General features: G+C 40.7%; 1 protein-coding gene across 3 annotated transcripts in view; it reads right to left on the bottom strand.

The window, feature by feature from the left end:
- Positions 1-13279, bottom strand: part of LOC130178387 (cAMP-specific 3',5'-cyclic phosphodiesterase 4B-like) — a 47824-nt gene that overhangs the window by 18138 nt on the left and 16407 nt on the right. For 2 of the 3 annotated variants that reach the window (XM_056390533.1, XM_056390532.1), the window contains exons 4-8: positions 12584-12831; positions 7067-7252; positions 6930-6966; positions 6000-6070; positions 5257-5306 (exon numbers count right to left, since the gene is read on the bottom strand). In XM_056390533.1, the coding sequence (XP_056246508.1) occupies positions 5257-5306; positions 6000-6070; positions 6930-6966; positions 7067-7252; positions 12584-12831 (592 nt within the window). Of the gene's footprint in view, positions 1-5256; positions 5307-5999; positions 6071-6929; positions 6967-7066; positions 7253-11191; positions 11437-12583; positions 12832-13279 lie in introns of those variants that run through there. The other variant, XM_056390534.1, reaches the window with a different exon arrangement.

Genomic DNA, 13279 nt, shown 5'->3' with positions numbered 1-13279 from the left:
GCACTATACGTGGAGTTGAGACAGAAAGGGTGGTTGGGTTGGAATGAATCACCTTTGTATCACCCCACTGCCCCCACCCCACCCACCACCACTAATGTACGTCAGTGTGTTCACTAGTGCAGAGAAGCAGAAAAAGAGTGTGACATAAGGAAACAGAGAGAAAGAGAAAGAGAAATAGGGAAGTATCTTAATTCAACAAATGTTTATCAGATCACAAAGGAACACAAAGGGGTTATCTTGACAGGTGAACAGTCAACACTTTACACACCTGGTGGGAAAATACACTCAGACTAAAAAGAAGACTGTAAATATCTTGAAGTTGTTTAGTGACTTGCCCAAAGCAAAAATTAACTGTTTCCTCTTAGAGTAAATCATTTGCATAGTGTTGCTCTACACTGCTTCAAAGTCAGAAAATATCTGCTTTGTCATTTTGACATTTAATATACTCATGTATTTTATTCATGTTTTTTTTTTAACAAAGAATATATTTTCAGAAGAAATGTAATTTATATATATATTTAGGAGTTTTGTTTAAATATTGGTAAAACATATTTTTATATATAATAACACAGATCAGATAAATATTGAGTTACAGAAAAAGTGAATTCATTCATGTGCTGTATGTAAATCCTTTTGTAGTTTAACATTTGTAAAATTGTACACAGATGTGTACGCAACATTTTTGCTTTTATTACTTTAGAACTGTTTACTTGGTTGTGCCATTTCAGCTGTTTTATTAAGTGTATTTTTGTGCATATAATTTACTTTAACGGCAGGATCATACATAACCTCTCCCCAAGGGTCAGTAACATCTCGTCTGATCTGTAATCTTTATTTATTTATTTTTAATCAGATTATGAGGAAAAAGGAACCAGTCACAGAAAAAGACACATACTTCCCATTTACTGATTATCAGAACAATAAGTGACGAATTTCCGTATATGCAAGGTTTGATATTGATACCTCCATTGAAAAGGGTGACTACTGTATGAGAGAGAATCTGATAAGACGCCGCGGTGTCACTGTGTCGCTGTGGAGTAACCTCTGGGGAACCAGTGGTGTGATGGACATTCACAGAAAGTCCAACCCTGAAACCACTTTATCGCCCTTTTTGTCTTCTGGTACAAACAGCCCTCACAGCTGATTATGTGTCTTCATAGTTTACAACTATGGTATAATCTTCTCACCTATCAACACAAAAGGCCTCAACAGATACGCAAACACACACACTGACATACACTGACATACACCTCATCAAGGCCAGTTTGACAGCTCCTTCACAATGCACCATGGAGCTGTGTTGGCATGGGCCAGCTTGAGGGATGGGCCGCAGCGAGGTTTATGACTGTGCTGACGTCAATGACATAATTCAAATACTTAACCAGGCTGCACGCTTCCAGCCCTGCAGATCCTCTCCTCTGGCTGCGAGCCTGGAAAACCTGACATGGATTCATGCTGCGGAGCAGAGTAGCTGTTGCAGACAGGAGTGGAGCGGACTGGCCAGACTGAAAATGACCGCTCAAATTTGTTCTGGGCGTCAGTGTGTGGCCTGCTGTCTGTCTCCGTGTCCATTCACTCATCTGGTTATTTGTATTTCAAATGTGAGCGAGTAGACTTCCTCGTATTTTGAAAGACGGTCTCACACACAAACACTCTGTGCTTGAATAAATAATAAAAACTTCAACAGTGCTACCACAATGTTGTCAGACAGCATATCGTTAAACATTTGCATTGGATCCAGTATTGATCCAAGTGTTAAAGTATCTTTACAACTAGACAAAATCATCAAAGCTAATTTAACATATACTTTAGTTACAGCAGGTTTGGTTGCAACTGTTTCACCTGAGAAATTAGACTTCAGACACCACAGCTTCACTTTGTCCTTGCAGCTGGCGTCTGTATCTTATGATACACTTCTATGTGTGCACATTCACACTTACACAATACAACGACTGACTAGACTGCAACACTCCTAGACCAATTTAAAACTGATTACTCCTTGTTATTTGTCATCAGAGTGCATATTACCGGTAATTGACACATGCTTTTCTCTATCTTTATGCTGTTGGAATATCCTGTTAGTCCTTCATTATTTCTCTTTCAGAACATGTTTACAAAATGAGACAATAGATGAATGAGTAACGCTTATTGTGCAGGGCCCCACACCCTGGCCTGTTTACGCACAAAGTCACGTGTTTTAAAGGCAGAGAATGTGTATGTATGTATGAATGCAGCTGTCTCACATACTGAGTTCATTTTGCACAGTTTGAACTGTATCAGATTCACGGGAAACGGCTCGCTGAGCAGCTGACACACATGCATCCCATGAAGAAAGACAAGCAGGGTGCAAATAAATAAGAGGAAAAATAATTAATTGATGAGAAATAGAAAATAACCTAATAAAAACATCATAGCAAGTGTATGATGATTTAAACCCTAGGCACAATGTCTCTGTCAGGGCAGTTGCTGCTCCTAATAACATACTGTGCATAGTACATCCTATGAATTTGAAAGGGATCCACAGTGCAATAAATCCTACAGCAATAGATGTAGATATTGTTTTAGAGGAACAGCTGAACATTTTGTGAAATACACTTATTTGCTTTCTTGCCGAGAGTTCAATGAGAAGGTCGATACTCTGCTCGAAACTGTCCGTTAAAAAAAGAAGTCGACAGCCGGTAGCCATTTAGCTTAGCTTAGCATAAAGACTGGAAACAAGGGGAAACAGCTAGCCTGGCTCTGCGCAAGTGTAACCAAATCTGTCAACCTGAACTTCTTGAAAACAATATCCAACAAAAACCAAAGTGCAATCCCAAAAATGTATATTTTTATGGGGGTTATTTACCTGACTTGACCTAGAAATCATCCGGCACGGAAACAAAACAAACAGCCATAACAAAAACATCAGCTTCTCATTTTTAATCTTCTGCTTATGTACAAATTAAACATATGAGATATAATGTGAAAAAAGGAGATTTTTGTTACTTTTGGACAAAGCCAGACTAGCTAGCTCCTTTTCCCTATTTTCATATGGTGAGTCAAGCTGAAAGGATAAATAAACCGGCCTTATCTGGCCCCCCACGCTCTACTTTGGACAGCGATGCTTTAAACATTCATTTCTGGCCATTGTGTAAACAATAATTTGTAAAGGCCAGTCAAGGGGAACTTTCACTATGAGAACATGATGAGGTTTTACATCCTGCTTCTTGGTCAAATGACTAACCAAGTACCCTGGAGTCCCAACCCTCTGCGACAATATTCAGCTAGCGATAGCGGTCACAGATTATTTACCAGCGCTTGACGGTTAAGGACGTCATAATCCAGCATTTTCTTCAAAAGTGCTATTTATCAGTGGTAATATAGAGCAAAGCCTATAATCTGAATCAGTCAGGGAAGAGTGAGCCCTTTGTTGCCCGCCTGGCTCACGGGACTGTGTGTGAAGGGGCCAAGTTGGTTTGTGAAGCGTAAACTGCAAACTCACATGGGAAAAACTACAATCCCCTCACGTTACTGGAGTAAGATGTTTAATAGTGTAAACAGTCTGTGCTGACGCATTTGCAGCTGAGCTGATTTTTCTTTTTATACCCCCCTCCGCTCTGCTTCTTGTGTACTTTTACCCAGTGACTGCAGTCACGTTCCTGCTCTTATTGTTTATTTCATCCAGTTTGACCTTTTTTTTTTTTTTTTTTCTTTCTGCGTCTCCCCGATTGCATCTGATTAAAAGGTTCAGAAACTGTGACGTCTATGTCTGACCTTTGGTGTGTTTTCTTCCCGTCTCATTCCCTGCAACGATCTGGTAAATCTCTCACTCTTTCTTGAACCCTCTCTACGTCTGTCTCTCTTAATTTCGTGTTTTATTCTATGTCAGTGTGTCCTTCTCAAATCCCTTTATAGCTGTATTAAAAGCGCTCATACTCAGCCATCCCCGCTGAGCTCATGCCCAGAAAGACGCAGGTACCGTATCTTTTCCACCATTGGGGATAATATTGCCTCACTGAAAACACAGACGCAAAACAGGAAAAATCTGTTCTCCTTTTCCGGTTGAAGAGTTGACGAAAACGAGACAGAAAGCAGCACAAAGGAGGATATGAGGGCATCTTTTTTTCTGTGATATTGTTAATTGTTATAGTCCTCCTGAACAATCTGAACAATCACCATTACATAGCAGCAGGTGTAAACTGCATGTTCTTTCTATGCTTGGAAAAAGTTGATGACGGTGATGTTCTCTTGTGGGACTGGAGTTAAAAGCTGTGTAATGTGTCAAAGAGATTTCAAACAAATTCAAACAGACATTTGTTTTTCTCATTTTTATCTTCCCCATGCGTCACGATGGAAGGCAATAACGGGATGGTTTCACTCATCAGCGATTGCTTGGTTAGGTCAAGGTTTGTGAGAAGTGTGGAGGAGGAAGGACAATAGGAGACTCACACTTGTCTTGTATTTTTTCCTGCTGCGGGACTCTCCCAGCAGCTCATTTTGCTGATAGGAAGTGGAGGGCACCCGCGTGCAGGCTGTGCTGACGTCAGTCGGGCTTGAAGAACCAGTGCAGCAGGAACTAATATCCCCACCTCCCTCCTCCCCTTCTTTCACTTGTCCTCTCCCTCCTTCACATCTACCTGATCTGAATCCACACCATTAAATCTCTTTCTTCCGCTCTCACCCTCTTCCTTTCCGTGCCGACTGGTTGTAGCATCAAAACGTGGGAATTTTTGTGTTGTTATCAAATCACAGTTCCCTGTATCAGTAACTCAAAACATTTGTTTCTCTATGTATGTGTGAAAATGACACGGTGTAAGCATCTGTTACAATGCTCACATGGACATTTTCATACAGACACTGATTAGGTATTTCCATGCAAACGCTCACTTTGAGTGTGCACTGTATTTGCAAAGCCACACTCTATTTTATTGTCTGCACAGATATGAGACACAACACACTATCTCTGGGTTTTATGCATGAAACTGCACCCATTGGGATTAACACACTGGTGAATACCGACTAGGGCATATTTATGTTTGGATCATTATCCTTCATTCATTATTTATGTCTCTCAAATCTTTAGCAGGGCATTGTCTTCCACCAGCAGTTAATTCTGACATTTGCCTTCTTAGGACTTGCACAACTTCGAGAGTAAAAAGAACTGCATTGCATTGCATGCATGTTACAGTTTTCCACATTTCCTAGAATCATAACCTCGGATGAGGGTGAACCTAAACTCCCCTTATCATGCACTGAGAAGTTGGTGACGGTACTCACCTGACAGGCAGACTTTGGTCATAGAAGGCTGATTTGCAGCAGGAGACCTCCTGCAACCAAAGAGAAAAAGTCAAAAACTATTAAAACCAAAAGCCATGATGTGTAAGAAATGGTTGCATTTTTTTTTCTATAGTGTGATTTGGTTTCAGCAGTAGTCATTATTGCCACAGCACAAACACTGAAAACCGGGCCCTGTCACTTCTTTAAACTGGTCACAGGTCAGATTTTCTACCGTGCGACACCGTCATGTCTAATCCGTTTTTTTGGCTCACAGTGACCCCTCTCTCTGAGGTCGTATTGACTATGTGTCCACCTCTGGCCGACCTGATGCAAGTGCAGCTTTAGTGCTGACCCAGTTCAGTGATCAGAGGCAGCTTTCATGCACTCGAATGGGATGAGGTCACCTCCTCTTCTACCAAACATAAAATAAAAATGTCACGGGGTCCAGTTTAGGGTTCCAGTGGCGCTGCTGCAAACCAGCTTTAACATTAAAAATCCAAGCTTTCTGGATGTTTGAAGTTTAATGTGAGCGGCTCCTTCATGAGGCCACAGCACTAGAAATATCTTTGGTGCACTGGCGCCCCCGAGTGAGGGATGTAGGCATCTTGAATTGTGGCATTCCAAGAACTTCTATCAGCACACAAATGAAAATCACAATCCTTATACAGAAAGCTTCACTGCAGCACGTAGGCACTCTCACAAAACACAAGCAGATACTGTAACACATTTATGAGATGACTTACTTATTGGATGCACATTGTACATTTGTCAAGGTGGTGAAGTTGTTCCTGACAGTGCGAAGGCTCGCAAGAACCTAACAAAAATAATAAGAAGAGAAAAATTAGAAGACAAAGTCATATGTGGCAAAAAAAAAAAAAAAAAAACAGACAAAAAAGTTTAAGATACATAGAAATGCTCAAATTTCAATTTGACACTTGCAGGAGGGAATATACACAGTGATAATGTTAAATGTTCGGAGACACAATATTCATAGTATTGTGATAATGCGATGGCTGCTCCAAAGATGCACAAGAGTTTTCTGCATTTCTAAGCTTTTAAGTCGTCTCTTAAAGGGTTGGTGTATGGTGCAGCTGATTATGCAGACTCACTGACTGAGTGTTTTATCTGAATCATTTACAATAATTCATTAGTGGTGAATTAAGTCTGTGCAGCTGCCTCTCTATGATAAATGGTGCTTGTTGTTCCCACCCCCCCAAATCAACACAAATTAATTCTTAACCTTTAGGAATGATCTGCATTAGTTTAAATTCAGCAAATTCAATGTGTTTATTGGAGAGCAATCTCAAAGACTGCACCTCATGATCAGCAGTAATGAGCATCTAAGTTTCAAATAGAAAATATTGTCACGTGACATTATGATTGTTTGGGATTAACTTCATTCATTAGATTGAACAGAGTAAACAGGAATAATTGAATTAAAGTTTGGGATAATGGGTCTAAAATGACATTTCCATTGATGAGCAGACTTTGCAAGTCTAGTACAGGCCACCAGGGGGCAGACAAGTTCATCATGACTGAGTGAGAGAGGTACTTTCAGGATCCATGATCCAAAGTCTAAAAAGCCCTTGGCGAAATTGTGTTTCTCAAAAATATATTTAGGATGATTTTGATGTTTGCTGAAGCAGATTTATTGACTTGTAACAAGCTCTTACCTGAGCAAATGGAGTCACAATCAAGTCCTCTCCATGCCTGAAATGGGATGAAAGCAAAGACAAGTTACATACAAACACACACACAGTTGATCGTAGTGAAGTTGATATTTCAGAGGGCTGTGATGTAAACAACTCACAGTTCTCCAACAATGGAAGAGTTTCGAGACAAGGACTTTGGGGACAGTTCGTAGTCGCTGTCAGAGCGGTACAGGAAGGACTCTCTGCGCTGGCCATGGCTCGCCAAGTTGGGGTGTAGAACCAGACCCGGGGACGCCTGCAGGTCTGAAGGACTGCAGCACGTCGGGCCATTCTCCACTTCAAAGCTAGAAGCAGAGAGACGCACAACAGTATTCAGTACAAAAGACAGAAAAGGGGAAGAGACTCTGCAGCTGAAAAGGTATTTAGAGAATACTTACTATCATCAAATGAAATCTGTAAAAGTGTGTGGATGATATCTAAATCAACTTCTTGCACTGCAGGATTTCAGAAATCTAGTGATTTCACCATGTCTGAGTTTGATCAAACATCAGTCTAATCACTTTCAAAATCATCATCTTTATTTACAACGGCCTTTCAGTAAGCCGCCACTAAGTACTGACTTAGTGCAACATGCCAGAGAAGATGTAGTTGCATATACCCTGAAATGATCACTCAACCATCCATCCATGGCCTAAAAACAAAACTATTGTGCTCATTAAATAAGTAGGCATTGCTGGTCAGTGGAAGGGGGGGGGGGGGGGGGGGGGGGGGGGCTTTATTGGAAACTTCAGATCTGGTCTGTCTCACTGGAATACGTCCATGACAGCGCCATTTATCCCTATCCAGTAGAGAGAAAGCAGCACACACAGAGAGAGAGAGATTAGCTTCATGTGGTGGGACCACATGAAGCTATGGCGGGATGAAGGGCAAACTGTAGTGTTTATTTTTATACCCAACCATACTCAGTAGTCTTTGATACATGTACACATGATCTATTGTGTATAATAGTGTTTGTAATGACCTGCCCGGGGACTGCAGAGCACAGTAGCTAACAGCTAAATCTGAAAACAGCATCTCCTCAGTGCTTAATATTTTTGTACATTGTCCTTGACAAATAAATCTAATAAAGAAGAAATAAAAAAAATAAAAAACAGTCTAATTGAACACTGAGATATTTAGCAACGGTTGTCCATAGGCTTTTATATTAATACATAGAGTGCAATATAAAAATAACAATTTACAGAAAAGACAAAGGACGGACACTAAAAGCATTTATCACATATATGAAGGAAGAGCAAAACAACAAGCTGCGGATTTGATACACCATTTGTAAATTTTATCTGTAAGTCCTTTCAAGCAGCACGTTTTCTAATACCACAGCGAAGCCGCCACAGATGCTCATATGGATATAATCTTTGTCACCGTGGAGTCGGAGCAGGAGGAAAGGACAAGCTATTATGTAATCAGATGATCAAGTAAGATAGACCGGAGTTCAGAGGTGAAAGGTCAAGGTATCAGTGGCTTACAGGAACGACAGATGGCGAAACCATAAATAATAAAAAAAAAAAACTACTAAAAGTTTAGCTTGTATAATACAAACTCACAGGTTTATCGAAAATAAATTAGCATTTTATATTTTAGTCCGATTCTAGCACTCAACCATCTCCTCTCTAATCTGTCTTGTAATGGACTGACTGACCCACAGACCACTTCCCTATTTGCCCCACATTCATCCCCGCCTCTAATTTCTGATACATTTGGGATTAATTTGGCAAATATCCCGCTGAGACACTCTCTGTCCCACACCTCTGCCAGAGGAGCTCAGCTTAATGGGAAATGAGCAAAGTCTGTTTACACACATGCTGAACGATGAACGTCATCCGTGTAGTGTTTTGCGTCATCCAAATCTCAACTTCACACAACGTTAACAACATGCTTTACCAGCAGCAATCTAATCTTTTAATCTGATTGGGTCAGAAAACCATACTATGTTGATGACCGATCATTTCTGTGGATCTTGATAAACTGTAAACTCACAGCGACGGTCTGCCACAGTGGATGAAGGCTGCACATTAAACTCTTCTGGTAATGTAGTGCATAGTTATAGTTTCATGTCATAATCTACCGTTGATACAGTCGTTCTAAAACATAGAAATGTAGAGAATAAGAGAAAGAAAATGGCTCAAAATACCAAAACAGAGTCTATATTCAAAATGTCTGTTACAGGAACATATTTTTTAAATGATAAAAAAAGACATACTACAAAGAAGATCAATAAAAAGTCACCTGGGAGCCGAGAGGTGTGCTCTACTGATCACCTCCTCGCTGAAGTCAAAGTACCCAGCTCTGCACCTAGGGGACCTCCGTAACATTCTTCCTTCCCGTACGCCTCCTCTCTTATCATCAGGCAACAAAAAACACTGATGCTGCGGCTGCTCACTTGCACACACACACACACACACTAACACACTGACAGACCCCCTTTCTGTCCAGTAAGAGGCCACGTGCTGGACTAACGTAGGCTTGGCAGATGCTAACAGGCAGATCTGGGCTGGAACACAGCGAGCGGACTCACAGTGGCTCTGTTAATCTGACCGCCTGCCCCCTTTCCCTCTATATTAAACCACTGCAGATTAATCAGGGCGTTCATCATCCGACCCGCCCTTCAATTGGCCACCTATGACGCTCCATAAATGCATATGCATTATAGTGTACAGTGAAAAGGAGGGTATTAAAGTAGAAAATCCAGATTTTCATTCATCAACTCAGAAACTCTCACTAATGTGCATGTGAGGCAGTGTAGATATTTCACAGGAGGTCTGTGTTAGCACAAAGTAACGGCGAGTCCCTTTCACCTGGACTACGGCTCTCAGGTCGGGTCACAATCACAGGACCATTTTCCGCTTCCAAGGATTAAAATAACATGATCAGAAACACAGGAGAATACAGTTAGGTCATAGGTCACTCCTGCTATGAAATATGTATTTTAGGTAGGAGAGCAGGAGCGAAATGGTCCGAGGAGCAACTGTTAGTAGGGTAGAAGTGTGTGGGACAAAGTGTCACTGAGTGATATACAGTGCAACATGATCAGTAAAAGCATCCAGTTTAAGAATAGAGAAGCATGTCTGTTAACGTGACAGGATACTCTTCTTTGTCAGAGTGCTATCCTTACAACATGACCTAAAATAACATTCATGTTCTAGTTCTGGCAGAAAACAGCATATTAATGATCAAAATTCACTGTTAATTCAACAGTTTGTCAGTGTTTATATACTGCACTTCCAAATCAGTAGAGTTGGTTTACATTAAAGCTATCTGAATAGTGTTACTGGGTGACATTTGGAGGACTGAGAAGAACCAGAGCCTCCCATTATTATCTGAGTTAAAACAGGAACAAAGAAACAAATTTCCCGTCTTAAAAGGAAAAAAAAAAAAAAAAAAAAAAAAAAAAAAAAAAGCAGGACTCCAGCAGTAAAATCAGAATCCAGAGAATAAAATAATATCTGCAACTCAACTAAATAATCTTGAGCAGTGGTGAGTATTTATTCATGCCAGGGTCAGAGGAGCACAGTTCATTCCAGAGGAAAAACACTTGGCACTCTGCTCTGCTCAGCTTGTACTTTTCAGTGTTTCAACAATATAAACACACTTTGGGATGAAATAAGGTCGTCACCTTTTGCACATTCCAACAAATAAAGAAAAGCAGCACATGATTTCTACAAGGTTTATTCAATAAACTCTTCTCAATTTTGAAAATTCCCAACTCTTGTAATTCCACTACAGTTCCTTCTGTCTATACGGCAACATGTTCATATATAGCATCTGTAGACATTCTTATATCGTACAGATCGTAAAGCACTTTGAGACGAATGTGTGAGTTTGGGCTTTATACGTGATCGCCAGAAAACCTCGACTGGACTGAACTCAAGAAATGCAGGAAACTGTGGCGAACTGCCATCATCAGACTCTGCAAGTTATTGTCAGAGTGTTTTTAAATACCAATCAATCTCTGATAAAAACCTCGGGGATCCAACACACACCGGAGTAGGGACATTTCTGGATACTTGAAATAAACTACTGCTAAATAAGGGGTCTGTGTGAGTCAATAACTACATGTAAATCACCAGGCACTTACTGTAGCTCTTCAAGCAATCAATAAATAAACTGAGTTGACAAATAGAGACAAACAGTGCGGAAACGGCTACTTGAGTTACGTTTCTTTTACTGTCTTTGACGCAGCCTCTTTCTCTCACACATAACAAACAAGCCAACCAAATCCTTACCAGGTGTTTGCTACAGTGAAGCGTCTGTATCGACGTAGATGCCTGTTCACGACCTGCTTGCGAAAGCATCTCGGTGAGCTGTGTGGAGAGAGTTTCTGGCCAGGATCAACGGCAACAACACTGCAAGAGTCAGACTGGTCCAACCCGAGCTCCCTGTTCTCTCCCCTGTCTTCCATTAGCGTCTCTGCTTTACAACCAGGTACAGAGTGATGGCACTTTCCTGGCATTTAAAAGCTGCTGCCTTCCCGAGAAACAGCTGCAATCACACTGTCCGGAAAACTATCACGGCCTTTTCTAACCTGTTTTATAATAATACAGAATCAGAGCTTATCATGTTGTAATCAGGTTTCAAAGAGCAACACTGAGCACAAGACAAATATTTGCTCATAATATGACTGATTAATTTGATTGGTACATGTCTTTCGAACATCCTCCCTGCAAATCCAAATCAACACCCTCAGCAAGCTGATTGGCTAGTCGGCAACAGCTGGAAAAAAACACACCGAGAGTTATGGAGCGTCCGCAGTGTCACGCAATAAACGGAGCAAAAGTTTTCCAGCTCACGAACTTTCATCCAGATAAATGCAAGACAGGCTTTTAAAAAGCAGTAGAGCAGAGGATGAGTGTGACAGAGATGAAAGCAACAGATGAGAGTCAGCGTACAGTGTGTCTCTGAAGCCCACAATCATCTGTGGTTTTAGTGGGTTCAAAGAAAAAACTTGCAATTTGCAATTCAATAATGTAGAGTGGTAACCATCATAAAAAAAAATATATATAAATAAATAAATCTGATGCATGTTTCCTAAATTAATGCTGCCATGGAACAGCAGCCTACTGTAGTCTACCTCAAAAAGTAGACACAACAATAACAACACGCTCAGTTAAATGCCTGCCAAATGATTTTGTACCATCTGATGCTTTGGAGAGGTTTTCCTCCTGGGCGCAGAAATATATTTATTACTGTAAGAACTGACAAAAACTACGAAGAAAACAACGGCGTTGAAAACACTGTTGTGAACTGAAATAAAAATATCATATAATATAATATAATAAAAAAGTCTTTGCCAACTTTCCTGCTAATTTGCAAATCTAATGTCAAAACTCGCTGGGAGCAAACACCAGCCTCCCACTGTTACCAACACACAGATTCTGCTTCTACAACGACACAAGACTAAAACAAAGTAAAATAATTAAAAATAGTTCCCCAAAAAAAACTAAGAAGAAAAGCTGAGAACTGCGTAAAAAAAAAAAAAAAAAGGAGTCTCATTCTCCTTACACAACAAACCTTATGCACAACCATCACAGCGAACAATATGTTGCCGTTACTTTTCTGTGGTAAAACCGCACTGTTGCGTGACTGCGATGATCGTCCCTCGTTTTGAGGCGCCTCACCTGTCGGGGTCGGCCTGTGTGATGTCGATGCGAGGCAGGGAGACGATGGGCAGGCTTGTGGGTCTGGCCCGGGTCACTGGATCCTCTTCAGGTGTGAGCGGCCTGCCCCTGTCCCTTTCCTTTTCTGCCTGTCGCCATGACAACGGAGGCAGCTGCAGGTTGCCAGAAAACCGCCTGTGGACTTTGCACACCTCCACCCCGAGGGTGCTGGCTGTGGAAAATTGTCCCACAGGAAGCTCTTTATTCTCCTGAAGGTAAAAGAAAAACAAAATTGACAATGAGTAACTGGGTTATACTGGCTCACAATATTTCTTCTTCCAGACTGGTGATGAATAAACATGGAGAAAATGAACATATTAGGCTTCTATCTTCTTGAAATATAAAAAGGGGAATTAATTGTTAGGGTGTTAAAGATTGCAATGACAGTATCACAAAACTAAATATTGTTAGGACATATAAGGAAACTGTTTTCCAAAATAGAATTAGAAGAAAGAAACAAAGAGATTTAAGGGACAGACATAAACAAGCCTCTTTTAGAGAGGGTCAAAGAAATACAAATGTTTAAACACTAACTAAACAATCTGCCTGCCCTGCACATGCACACATCTCTGATTTAACGAAGCGTCGTACACTATACTGTCTGTATTTCCGTTTTTATTGTCCTCATTAAACAAACAGAAATGAACCGTTTCAAAT

The sequence above is a fragment of the Seriola aureovittata genome, chromosome 12 (genome assembly GCF_021018895.1).
Source record: "Seriola aureovittata isolate HTS-2021-v1 ecotype China chromosome 12, ASM2101889v1, whole genome shotgun sequence".
Lineage (NCBI taxonomy): Eukaryota > Metazoa > Chordata > Actinopteri > Carangiformes > Carangidae > Seriola > Seriola aureovittata.
This window is presented reverse-complemented; position numbering and strand designations above follow the sequence as displayed.